Source organism: Anopheles merus, unplaced genomic scaffold, assembly GCF_017562075.2.
Source record: "Anopheles merus strain MAF unplaced genomic scaffold, AmerM5.1 LNR4000426, whole genome shotgun sequence".
In the NCBI taxonomy this organism is placed as follows: Eukaryota; Metazoa; Arthropoda; class Insecta; order Diptera; family Culicidae; genus Anopheles; species Anopheles merus.
Genome location: NW_024428006.1, coordinates 32985 through 45905, shown reverse-complemented (window position 1 = coordinate 45905; position 12921 = coordinate 32985). Strand labels below are relative to the sequence as shown.

The following is a 12921-nucleotide window of genomic DNA, read 5'->3' as shown; positions in this document are numbered from 1 at the left end:
GATCTTGACTGTGAGGAAAAGGCAAGAAAAGTTTTCGATTTAATATTATAAGTAATACGATATGAGGGAAAAAATGAATCAACATGTTTTTTCATAAATTGACATATCTTTAAGTATTTTGTCATAATATATATCAAATATTTAAAATTTATTTATTTTTCATATAATTTGTTTAAATATTCTGAACAGTGTGAAGATTGTTTTGTTTAATAGTTGTCATAAGCTTAATTATTCTATTTCTTTTGATGTGCAAAAAATTAAAGTTTTCAGTAGACTGAAAAAAATACTTCCGATTGGCTCCAATAATGTTCTGATAACTTTCAACTCAGGTAGAAGGTAATAAATTTATCAAATTTACCATACAAATATTACAAAATACACTGAGAGACAGCACAACAAAAAATTAAGGTAACACAAACAAAACCACAAAACAGTCGTTCATTTCTAAAGAGCCATGTGATGCACGTTTACACAATCATGAATTTGTTCATCCTTTCAAGGAGACGAAACAAAAGATTTCAATGCAACGCAAGGCTACGACATGTTTAGGGAGTATCAAGTACATGTGAAGCAAAACTACACATACTTTTTGTGCCACCCCACTTAAAATAGTCCCGTATTCTCTTATCGGTGGGTTAAAACAATGGCGACATCTTCTAGTTGTGTATTTCAAAAGATTAAATTCCAATTCCACAACCTCTCCGTCACGACCCTTATCGATGGGCGAACAGATTTTTCGACCGGCTCTGAAGTGCTAAATAAATCAAAAGAATTTCTCATCAAAAAGGAAGGGAAGCTCCACCCGTTCCCGCAAAAAAACAACCGTTTAACCGATTCAAATTTAGATCCTTCTTTTGCTTACGTGAAGCCTCTGGGATGGGATAATTTGTCACGTAGACCCTTTAAGAAGGATTCAGACAGACCCTAATCAATTATGGCACAAAGGAAAAACATTCTTGTCGAGACTGAATGTGAAAGAGATAGGCATTAGAAGTCCTAAATACCTGGATCGTAATGAGGCTATACAGTCCCGACCACCATGCATCGTCACTAGAAAACGATAACATGAAGCACTAGAGAGTGCGTCTGCGTGCGCGTCCAATGCAGATTGTATATTACCGCAAACCTCATTGATAACAATGAGGTATTACAAACGCGGCGCATGGCGGCCGCTGATGTGAATGAACAATTAATGAAACAACAGGTGATAAGCACTTGAGCCCACAAATTCGCGATGGGGGGGGGGAGGGGTGACTTACGGCGGATATGTACCATTTTCAAACTACCCAATCATCGCGTGTTGGCGGTGGAGGTGTAGATTAAACAGAGATGATTGGGCAATCGTAATCGTCATATCGCCAACGAAAGCGACCAGATCTAGTAGTGATAAGGGTGATTAAATTCGTTTAAGGATATCGCTTCACCCGCGAGAGGTGAGCGTGCGCATGTGAAGGAGGGTTACGTACAGGGAGTCGGCACAATAACCCGATAAACCCGCACCCGATTGCCGTCGTCTAGAGATGTGCCATAAAATGTCTGTTAGTAAACAAGCGATGGGTTTGTTGTGTACCTGATGTAGCTAGACCACCGGACTTAAGCCAACCACGCTGTAACTCATGTTTCGACGATAAGATAAAACATACCCTAAATCTTTAGGACAATCACATGATAAAGATCTGTCAATGTTTATGGACTATCCCAAAGCTGACGTATGTACTATTTACCAAGCGTCCAGTTCCAACTGCTTGTGCTACAAAAACTTAAGTTCGCTCTCTACTACACTGTTGATGGAACACAATTTACAGGTATCTGCGGTGAGAGAGAAAAATAAACACCCGCTACAGCTGACGGAAGCGTGATCTCGTACATCATCAGCCATGTGCATAATGCTGCCCGAAAATGTCCGAAACCCAAACAACGATAAAAGTGATACAAAAAAAAGAACAACAACTTTGCGCTGCCGCATTGGACCGGAGGTTATCATAAGGATAACCTGTTATCAACTACCAAAACCGGTTGTAGCACTTTTTTGTTTTTTCCTTCCCTTATTGAGGTGAAGTGTTGCGAGAATTAAAGGGGGAAAGTGAATGAAAAAAATATTAAAAACACAAAAATTATACTTTTTGCATGATTCGGTCAAATTACTTTGTCATTGGATATTGAAGACGAGAATGCTTCATACGTTGTAGAGTGGAAGATGACTTTGATAAGCTCCCGTCTTATGGGTCGAGAAGGAAATTGGGTTAAGTGAATATTTTTTTTTTCAGCTCAAAAATCGGCACATTCGTGTGCACAACTAAAATAAATGAAAATTAAGTAAGAAAAACGCTGGTAAATGTAAAGAATGTTAACAGTACCCAAAAATGTAAAACTTGAATATTAACAATACAGTTCGTCGGAGGCAAGGGTTATTCACGATTATGAGGAAACACGATCAACTAGATCTTTATACTTACTCTGTGACAAAGCGATCATTATTTTTGAATCGTAGTATATTTTCTGCAGAGATCTGGTATTGGATAGTCCAGGGGCCTAGGCATTCCGCTGATTTTTTTTAAATAGACGTGTGTCCTACAAAACGCTTTCAGAACTCCTTTTGAACAAAGTGTAAAGGCTGAGTCGCTCAATACCAAAATATTTACATGTGTGATGAACTTTCGAATGTATTCTTACTAATAATTTCATCCATTGCAAATGAGTTTTCTTTTACAAGGAATGTGATTGTAGTTCGATCACTTTTGTCAAACAAACAAAAATATTACATTAAAGTAGATAAATTAACTAGAATCACCAAATATTCATTATATCGACCATTCGTAGATCATTAAATAATCTTGAATTCCTACAGACGATATAATATCCAAACATTCATAAACTTCGTTAGTCTTATATCATTAAGTAATTTTATGAATCTTATCAATCTTATGAATTTATAAAATGGTTCATGAGTCTTCTTCTTCTTCTTTGGCGTAAACGTCCTACGGCGACATGCCGGTCTATACAGGCTTTCGAGACTTTATTCAGTATCACGCAGCCTGATAGTCACGTTCTGGCTACGGGTTCATATGAGGATTGAACCCCGGATGGCTATATTATTAACCGTTGTCTCAATGACCAAATGTACACCTTCATCTCTACGACCGGTTATCCCGTAAATTTGCTAGACAAGTTCGAATAAAATTTAAATTTTAGACAAGACAAGTTCTTTTTCACATTAAAACTTCAATAATTTTTGTCGGATTGAAAATTAAAATTTCAAACTTGGTACAAAGGTGCAGACATTAGTTTTATTTACTTTAGTGAAATGAGATTTTCATAGTCTCGTCTACCAGTTTTTTTTATATTTTTTTAAGCTTGACAATTGTCAAAAATTTTAAGTTTTAATTTAAGATTTAAAATTGTCTTTTTACAGACGAATTATTCAGACGATCGAAAAAAAATATTCATTTTTTTAATTGTTTTGTATTGTTTCATAGTCAACGTTATCAAACATTATATGCTTGCTAAGTACAAATCATGAAGAATACTAATTCTGCCACATTTTTCTATGTTGGTAATATTTTTTATAAATAAAACATGTTTAGAGGAGACCGAATATGAGGAGAAAATATAACATAATGCGTATTTAAACAGTAAAAAATGTTTTATACGTTTGAATTTTGAGCATTGAAGCATTGAAAGCTACCAATGGAAAAAAAACCGGTTGCCATATATAACAAAATATTTAAAAAATATTAAATCATTAAAATTTATATTTCTGCATCAAAGTAATTAAGACTAATGCCTTTTTCTTTATACCAAATTTGAAATTCTATATTTCTGATGTGATAAATTATTAAAAAAATTTAAAATTAAAAAGGTTTACTTCCTTACAAAAAGTATGGGATACTCGGGTATGCCGGTCGTAGAGATAAGGGATATCAAAATAAAACAATAGAAATGAAATATTTAAGAATTAAAAGGAATTGACTTGAATAGAAAGATACGTACACAAATTATGTAGCTACCGTTTTTTTTTTCAATAAAAAATATTTTATTGAAAATTTGAAAATTAACATTATAACCGGGTATTCGGTCGGTTACAGGGTAAGTCGTTCGAGATGACGGCTGTACAACAGCGACCCGCCCATGAATTCATGAATTTATAAAATTGTATAAATTAAAACCGTGTACTTCATTTACATAGGCGGTAAATGAGGGAAAAACCTCTTGAGAGAGATTCATGAACTTATTAAGCGACAGATCATCTGGACCATCTTTGGCAGTGTGTTTGAGCCAGAGTGATGGCAAAGGATGATCCACGAACTTACTGAGCTGTACGGCTAATCAGATATCTTAACGGTTGCCAAAGTCGGCAGGATACGATAGCTGGAGCATGTAATAAAGATGTCGTACTCTAGTCCCACCAGTAAGCTAACGAAAGTGATTAATACATCTTCAAATATTCATGAATTTGTAGAGATTCATATTTGTTTGATGAAGATTCATGAATTTATAAATTTCAAATAGTTACCCATCTCTATGTTAGCTACATTTTTCGGACAGCCTTCTTCCAAATGAATAAGCACAATTTTCAAGTTTATATTCAAACGCCTTTTTTCCAGTGACAACTTTTAATGGTACAATTAAGCATCTGAACAACATGCTCGAGCATGCCGGATTCAAACAAATGCATCATCGTGTATACCGTAGCTTCAACAGCGTTATATGATAGACATACTGTGCGGTGGTGGTACCGGCTTTCGTGCCTGTAAAGTTTGAGCCGATGCCGGAATCGTCGTACACCCTACACATGAATGCAGCGTTTCGTGTATGAAGATATCGCAATCAATGCAAAACACCTGCTTGCAGGCATCGCACTCGTATACCATTTTATCCGTGCCGCTTGCGAGAGTTTTCTGGCAGGCGTAACAGTTTGTCACCGGTGGGTCGCGCGGTTCCTGCACCTGTACCTGCTCTAGCGGGAGTTCGTTAAAATGTGGCACCGGAAACAGATGATGATAGCTGCGGGCTAAATGTGGCGCAGAGGCTAACGTTAAACCGCACGCTGAACATTCCACCGGTAGCTCACAATACTTGCTGTAGCACTGGGGGCAGTGATAACCGCCCGAGGTCAGTTTGGCCGGCTCATCCGCACTGTCGATGTGGCACATACACATCGTCAACGGTGGTTCCTTGCCCGATTCCGTCTTGCCGTGCGGGAAACCCATCTTAATCAACGAAAATTCCTGCTGATTGCCGGCCTGCGGTGGATCGATGTGCTGAAGCAGCTGATCCTTGTAGTGCGCATCGTCCAGCACGGCACCAAACAACCCGCCCGTTTCGGTGCACAGGAACTTGCAGATACGGATTTCCGCTGAAAGAGACAGCACGGAGCATCGAACGCCTTCCGTTTTAAGATTTTCGATCGTCAGATGGACATCGTTCGGATCGCAGCTGGTCAAACTTCCCATAATAACTAATATTTCTCTGCTTGCGTGTTGTGGAATCATTCGTAGCGTCTTCAGCGCCAGCTCCAGACCGTTTTGAAGCGATGGTTCACCGACCAGCGGTACGCCATTGGTTAGTGCGTGCACCGCTTTAATGTGCTTCCGGGAGGTACCGCCGAGTTCGGAAATCTTTTCCGCGCGCTTTGCCTTCATTGCAATTACGCCAAGCTGAGAAATGGGATTCTGGTCGAAAAATTCCTCGATAAACAGTTCTAGCAGCTTTAGAGAACATATAAAGCGCGTTGGTTTCAGATCCGGGACAGTCATCGCTTCGGAGCAGTCGAGCAACACGTACAGGTGGCGCATCATGCCAAGCTTACTGAAGCCGCGTTTCATTGCTTGACGCTTGCGCTTAGCCTTTTGGATGATATCACTAACCGATCCTTCGATAAGCCCATCGTCGTCCTCTTTGATTGCTTCCCTGTGGGAATAATAAGAAAGAAAATATCATTTGTACGTTGCTTGTTATGCCGCAACCGGTTTGCCTGATTGCCGCTAAGCCAGCCCCCAAAAGGTTGCAATGTTCAAAGTTCAGGGCCATTTGTATCCGCTTTTGAATTGTAGACTTTAATCAATGTAAGTTGATCGACAAAATATCATTCACAGGAGGGCAATGAAGTCCACAGATCATTATTCAGAATTTCCTATGACGGAAGGTTCTTGAAAACAACAGGATGTTCGGAACTTACCATGTTTTCTCATATCCCGTCTCCCAGCGATATTCCTTTGGATCCTCTTCGTCCGCCATTGTGTTTGATCAGTAGGTTTACTTTTCCTGCAAAGATCAAACCCAGATTTTTACACTAATTTCACAAATATTTCGCGTTGTAGTCGAAGCAGCGGCCGGCATGCACTCTTTATTTTGTTTACCTTCCAAAACCCTTTGGTGTCGTGTGGTGAACTTCTCACCAAAACTCACCTCTCCTGATAGCTGTCAAAGAAATGTCAGCAAAGACGGGGCGAGAAAAAAAAAACAACACACTCACACACACTCTGTGCAAGTTTTTTCTATCATCATAAAATTCTAAATTTTGTGCATTAGTTCTAACTTTTTGATAACAGAAACAGTCGTAAACTAATAATGACGACCAAGGTGGCAGCTAAGAAGTTTAAATGGGCGCTAGATTTCAACACCAAGTGCGTATCTTTGTTGCGTTTGCTACGGAAGCATGGTGGTGGTATGCTCACCCCCATGCTAAACAAACCGTGTTGGTCGTGAATTCCTTATTTTGGATATAAATTGATGGTTTTTTTTGATTTTAGATCGCGCAGCAGTGGATCCGACATTGCGGCTCCGCCCGGTTACAATCCGTCGGCGGACGTGATTAGCAGCAAGGTGGTCAACCAGACCGACCAGAGCCACCTGATCCTGAAGAAGTCGTGGGAGATTGCACTCGGTCCAATCAAGCAGTTCCCCATGAACCTGGTCATCATGTACATGTCGGGCAATTCTATCAGTATCTTTCCGATCATGATGGTGGTGATGATGTTTATCCGGCCGGTCAAGATGATGCTGTCGACGCATTCCACGTTCAAAGTGATTGAAGGCATTTCCGCCACCGGACAGAAGCTGGTGTTTCTGCTGGGTAACCTTGTTAACATTGGGCTGGCGCTTTACAAGTGCCACAGCATGGGCCTGCTTCCGACGCATGCGTCCGATTGGCTCGCGTTCGTCGAGCCGCAGAGAAGGTTGGAATATTCCGGCGGCGGCATCTCGTTGCTCTGAGCCGGCGGAACAACCATCCACGCGACACCCTGGAGTGCATTTTTGTGAAACAAGTTTGTATTTATTTTTCACTACCACATAGAGGATGGTGAGAGGGGTAACAATAAAAAGACGTAAAGCATATACAATGAACGGAACAAGGTGAATTTGGTGACAAACATAAATCTCTTTCGGTTGAATCTGTTGTTTAAAACGAATAGTTGTCTAGTCTAGGAGTTGAAAGAACTAGCTTAGAGCCATCCTGAGTTTTCACAAAACCGTAGTCCTGTTGGCCGAGTCTCCGAGGCACGCTAGGCTACGGCTTCTTGTACTGATCGGCGAATTCTTTCGCCTTTTCCAACAGCTTTCCCGGCTCGTCCACCCTCGGTACCTGCGGGACAATGAAATGGTAAACAGTCGGTAAACAAACAAGTAATGCACGATCAACGGAAGCAACCCTTTTCACCTCATAGTTTTGTGTGATGTAGATTCCGGTGTAAACACCGGCTCCGAACGTCAGCTGTTTTGGCGCAGCAAGAGAGGGGAAAGAAAGTAAAGGTCACAATTAGTCGAATCTAAAACTTTCCCTCTCTTCTTCAGGGCCATTGCTCAAGCTTTTCGGGGAGGCTAAAAATAGTTGCCGAAGCGTTACACCTGTTTAATCGTCAATGCGATCGAATCGCAATGGTTATGCAATGTCGCTTTCCCTCCCAAGCGTTTCGATCATGTGACGAGAAGAAACAGGCAAATTTCCATCACATATCCAACAGAAAACTTACCAGAAACTTCAGCATGTCTGTTATTCCGAGTGGATCCACTTTGGACTGCTATTTTTAACCCTTGGAGCGCTAGAAAGGAAAACTGCCCGGAGGCTAGAAGGCTATGGATTTTTTTGTAAACAAATACAAAATGTCACGTATTTGTCAAATTTCGAACATCGAAAATTGCTCGAAGATTTTTGCAAAATTCTAACATAAATTTAATAACACTAGTGATTTGTGGTGGTTCGTAGGACAGTTACTCCAAAGTTTGCAAAACCAAGCAATTACAGCAGTTGTTTAGTGCAGGGGAGAATTTTACATCGCTTTGTTTCGTCGAGCAAATCCGTTGCTCAATGAGCAGTTTCGCTTTGACATTTGACGTTTACGTGCTCAATGAGCAGGTTCATGCGACATTCGATACCAACAACAAATCAAGGCCAACTTCGCAGCTAAAACGTTGCTCGCTACAGCAAAACTTTTCAACTGTTGGACCTCGGTGAGTCAACCGTACAGTGAACAATCTGCGATTGTCGTAGGCTGAATACAGGTAAATATCTTCTCCCAGCACCCCGGCACATCGTCATCTTTGTCCGCGTCTTGTTTGGGTTCAAAGTTTCATCAGCAACATACGTGTCTTTCGGGCGGCTATTTGAGGCGCATCCGTACGTTCTATGCACGACATTGCCTGCTGATCACACACCGCGTTGAGACCTTTCTGTGAACCCTTGCAATATACCGGAACAAGTTCGTGTCGTGCATATAGTGAAGCAACAAGAAAAGGCAACGCGTTCCCCATTTGTGATATTTATAGATTCCGTGCCGCTGTTCCCATTCTAAAAAACTTGATAAAGCGCATCAACACAATCCTACCGAAATGACTCTCGTCTGGGGCATTATTGCATCGTTCCTGTACGTGGAAATATTTGTGGTGCTACTGCTCGTACTACCGCTCCGGAGCCCACAGCAATGGCATCGATTTTTCAAATCCCGCTTCCTGGCGATGCTGAGCCGCCAAGCCCAGACCTATTTCTATCTGCTGCTCGCTGTATTGGTGCTGTTCCTCCTGGAAGCGATCCGCGAGATGCGTAAATACTCCTCCAACGGTAGGTAGCGAAACAGTGATGAAATTGAAACCACCCTGCAGCAAAAACAGATGTCTCATGTTTCTTCCATTCGCCTTGAACCGCAGATCATACGCACACCGAAACGCACCTGAATGTGGAGATGCAGCACAGTATGCGATTGTTCCGTGCCCAGCGTAACTTTTACATTTCCGGCTTTGCCATCTTCCTGTCGCTGGTGATTCGTCGGCTGGTATCACTGATTAGCGGCCAGGCTGTTTTGCTCGCACAGGCAGAAGCTTCGATGAAGCAGGCGCAAAGTGCTACCAGCGCCGCTCGCACACTGATGAATCAGCAGAAGGATGGCGATAAGAAAGCGGATGCCAAGGACAAACCGGCTGGCGATGCACCAAATGTAGGTTACTCGACTTTGTTCTACGTCAGGTATGATGAGCACAGCAAATAATAATATTCTAACCGTTCATCTTGCAGACCGATGAGCTAAAGAAGAAGGTCGCCGAGCTTGAGCAGGAGCTGGCCAAGGAGCGCAAGGATAAGGAGGCCATGAAATCACAATCGGAAAGTCTAAACCGCGAATACGATCGACTAACGGAAGAGTACAGCAAACTGCAGAAGAAGATCACCGTTTCCAGCGCAGATAAGAGTGATTAAGTTTTTTGGCAAAATTTTCTTTTCATAATTAATTGGCATCTTGAATTTTTATACGTACGGTTTAAGGTTTTGGGCTATTTATGGTGTGGAGTATTGCGTGCGTACTTGTCTTTTCTACCAATTATGCTCATCATTCATGTATAAATCTAAGTGATGTTCCATTACACATTGTTTGCGACAAATTTAAAGTTCACTTTAAAAACTAGCTTTTGTTTTTGTTTTTCTATAACATTCATTTTCTTCTATTTAATTGTCGTATGCATGTAATAATTCACGGTTTTACGATCCTTTTTTGCGGGCGATGGCCGATTGCATAAACAACCAAAACTTTGCAAGGAATAACTTAAAGAGAGTGGATTGTATTGCACCTCAGATAGAAGAGTTGTTTCTTCGGACAGAGTAATATGGAACGAAGGCACTGAATTTTCGAACGATAAAACAAATTCTTTCTTCTTGCAACAAAAAAAAAAACAAACAAAAATATTGTATGAGAGACGCTGAACTAGGACAAAATAAATGTTTAGTAACATAACACACAAAAAATGGAAGAATAGTCAAATTATTAGTCTTCATCGCATTGCATTTTTTGGGTATCATTTGTTTCACCAATCCGTATGATTCGTTATCGGTGCCTGATAAACTGCAAGGCGCACCCGATTACTGATACTCAAAAAGAAAACCGTCATCCCTATCGTAATCAGCAAAGGTAGGGGAAGATAAGATTTAAGAGTTTAAATGTATGAACGACTGCAATAGCTGAATTATTTGCATTATGTAAAACAATTTCCACTCGCCTAACAAATTTTACTGTTTGGTTTAGGATCAGTTGATGATGTTTGTTTTTATGTTTATTTGTACGGTCCGATTGACTCTATTCGCCTCTGATAGGGCAGCTGCATGTTGTCGACTGATTATCGTAGGGCGAATTTGCTGTCCGTTTATATCAATCTACCAGTCAACTGGTCTAGTTAGTCGGCCTTAACTGATCAAGCTGATACCTTAAGCGTAGCTTATGTTCAAAATCCAATGTAACTGTCGACTCATAACCAGTTGCTTTGTTTATTTAATGTCCATTCTGGCCCGGTTACAGAACTACGCAACGTGAATTCAAGGTATCCCTTAACTCCGAAATGTATTAAAAAAAGAAACGACTACCAAATCCATTACAGTCCACAATGCCGGACCCTTAATTGATTTACCTAAACCTGATCTCATACCGGTCCTCGAACTGATCCCAATCATACAACGGTCTTGGAAGTTTTTACTGCACGCATACTAGTCCTGGAATTGGTTCTGAATCCTTAACAGGCCTGGAACTGATCATATTTTCATAGCGATTCTATAGTAGTTCTATAGTTTTTGAAACTGAACCTGAGGCTTTATGGGTCCTGCAACATATTCTGATTTCAAATATCTGTTGCATAGTAACACGCATAACGCAGTAGCATTGCAAGCCTCGATCAGAGTACACATTGAGTAAATAAAGATGATTCCATTCTGAACTAAAGAATAAATCAGTTGTGTTTTTCTCAAGATATATTCCCGGCGACATATCATTTTGGCGACGAGGATTATTACCGAACCCGGAACCCAAAGCTCACGAGATTCTGAAGCTAACCAGAATTAGCGTCAAGGAGGAACAATCAAATCCTTGAAACCGTTATCATTCAAATGGCTCAACTACTTCAACAGATGGCTACTTTTAAAACTAGAAGTCCTAACGAAATCCTTTGAAATTAGACGATTTCAATGTCTAATTTTATGTGTTGACTGCAAGCTCTGGAATTCTCGGATATTAGAGCAAGGCTGCTATCTTGAATTGAAAATACGACGCCGGAGGCTAAAGTCAACATTCAAACACTAATGGCAGAATTTCAACGGCTTATCAATCTGAAAGCGGATACAACGATGATCGAAAATCAATCAAGATCGAAGCATTCCGTGCATGCAGTTTCAGAGAAGAAATCGTATCGTTTGCCGCAGCCTTCCCGATCAAAAGATCAGCGTCAACCGAAATCAGATTCGAATACTGTTCATTAGCAGTGTGGAAAAATATATTTTGTACGGGATTGCAATTTTACAGATCATCTCTGGAAAGTGTGCAAAAATGTAGGCCACAAGGAAGGTTACTGTATAGCCATGAGATCAAAATCTTCCAACCACAACACATATCAAAAGAGCGAGAAGAATCAAAATCAAAAGAAATCTCAGGGAATTTTTGTTAATCATGTCAACGGAATAACTACATCAAGCATCCCTTAAAGCTTCCAATGCATCGGGAGAACAACTCAAGCTTATCGGTGAATTTTTGCACAACTGAACGGAAGTGTTGTATTCAGCGTAGTTGATTTGCATACCTAGCATACCGATCCATACCTAGAAGTAGAAGTAGAAGACGAATCTAAACACCTTCTTACGATCAACACTCATAGAGGTCTTTTTGAGTTCAACCGTCTCGCACCGAGAGTCAAATCAGCACCTGGAGCTTTTCAAAAACTAGTTGACGGTATGATTGCTGACATTCCTGGCGTTAGAACATTTCTAGATGATGCTATAATTTTCGGTAAAACTTGGGAGGCACACAAGCAATCATTAGACACTGATTTCAATGTTTAAAAAAACATGGCCTACTCGTCAAGCTGGAAATATGTAATTTCTATCAAACTGAAATTGTCTATTTGGGGTATATGGTAGATCGCAACGGCATACGTCTTGATCCAGAGAAGCTGAAAACCATCGCATCTATTCCAGCACCAACGAACATTTCCGAACTAAGATCGTTCTTAGGAGCTGTGAATTTATACGGAATTTAAGGATATGAAGTGGAAGTGGATTCGGATTGTCACACATCGTTCGAAAAATTCAAGAAAATACTGCATTCTGTCTTACTGTTGACACATTATGATCCGAATCTTCATATCATTCTATTTTTCATAAATTCCCGAACGGATATTTGAAAGCCATTCAACGTGCTTCAAGAACATTAACTTCTACAGAATAAGGCCAAACCAGAAAAAGAAGCTCTTGCTCTTACTTATGGGGTAACCAAATTTCATAAGTACTTACTTGGTCGGAAATTTACTCTTTTAATCTATCTTGGGTCAAAGCTGAGTTGCGCGCAAGGATGCTGGCTGCCAACCGATCATTCTATAGCCTGAAAAATCAGTTCACCTCAAAGAACCTGTCGCGACGGACGAAACTGGGACTATATAGTACCTATATAGTAACGGTAA

General features: G+C 40.5%; 3 protein-coding genes across 7 annotated transcripts; 2 read left to right on the top strand and 1 right to left on the bottom strand.

The window, feature by feature from the left end:
• Positions 1-4545: 4545 nt before the first annotated feature.
• LOC121602376 (general transcription factor IIH subunit 2-like) lies at positions 4546-6491 on the bottom strand. Of its 3 annotated transcripts, none has more exons than XM_041931151.1 (3): positions 6409-6491; positions 6179-6264; positions 4546-5910 (listed from the first exon to the last, which is right to left on the bottom strand). In XM_041931151.1, exons 2-3 carry the CDS (start codon positions 6235-6237, stop codon positions 4704-4706), a joined length of 1266 nt encoding a protein of 421 aa, XP_041787085.1. In that variant the 5' UTR covers positions 6238-6264; positions 6409-6491; the 3' UTR covers positions 4546-4703. The 3 variants fall into 3 exon arrangements, with proteins under 3 accessions (XP_041787085.1, XP_041787084.1, XP_041787083.1); XM_041931150.1 differs by having other exon boundaries at positions 6360-6438; XM_041931149.1 differs by lacking the exon at positions 6409-6491 and having other exon boundaries at positions 4547-5910; positions 6179-6353.
• Positions 6492-6537: 46 nt separating this feature from the next.
• LOC121602378 (ER membrane protein complex subunit 4-like) lies at positions 6538-7379 on the top strand. The gene is made up of 2 exons (XM_041931155.1): positions 6538-6626; positions 6753-7379. The coding sequence occupies exons 1-2, from the start codon at positions 6571-6573 to the stop codon at positions 7213-7215; spliced, it is 519 nt and encodes a 172-aa protein (XP_041787089.1). The 5' UTR covers positions 6538-6570; the 3' UTR covers positions 7216-7379.
• Positions 7380-8354: 975 nt separating this feature from the next.
• On the top strand, positions 8355-9893 carry LOC121602377 (B-cell receptor-associated protein 31-like). 3 transcript variants are annotated; one of them, XM_041931154.1, is made up of 4 exons: positions 8355-8502; positions 8807-9058; positions 9145-9431; positions 9509-9893. In XM_041931154.1, the coding sequence occupies exons 2-4, from the start codon at positions 8830-8832 to the stop codon at positions 9686-9688; spliced, it is 696 nt and encodes a 231-aa protein (XP_041787088.1). In that variant the 5' UTR covers positions 8355-8502; positions 8807-8829; the 3' UTR covers positions 9689-9893. The 3 variants fall into 3 exon arrangements, with proteins under 3 accessions (XP_041787088.1, XP_041787086.1, XP_041787087.1); XM_041931152.1 differs by having other exon boundaries at positions 8356-8502; positions 8767-9058; XM_041931153.1 differs by having other exon boundaries at positions 8364-8451; positions 8521-9058.
• The last annotated feature ends 3028 nt before the right edge of the window (positions 9894-12921 follow it).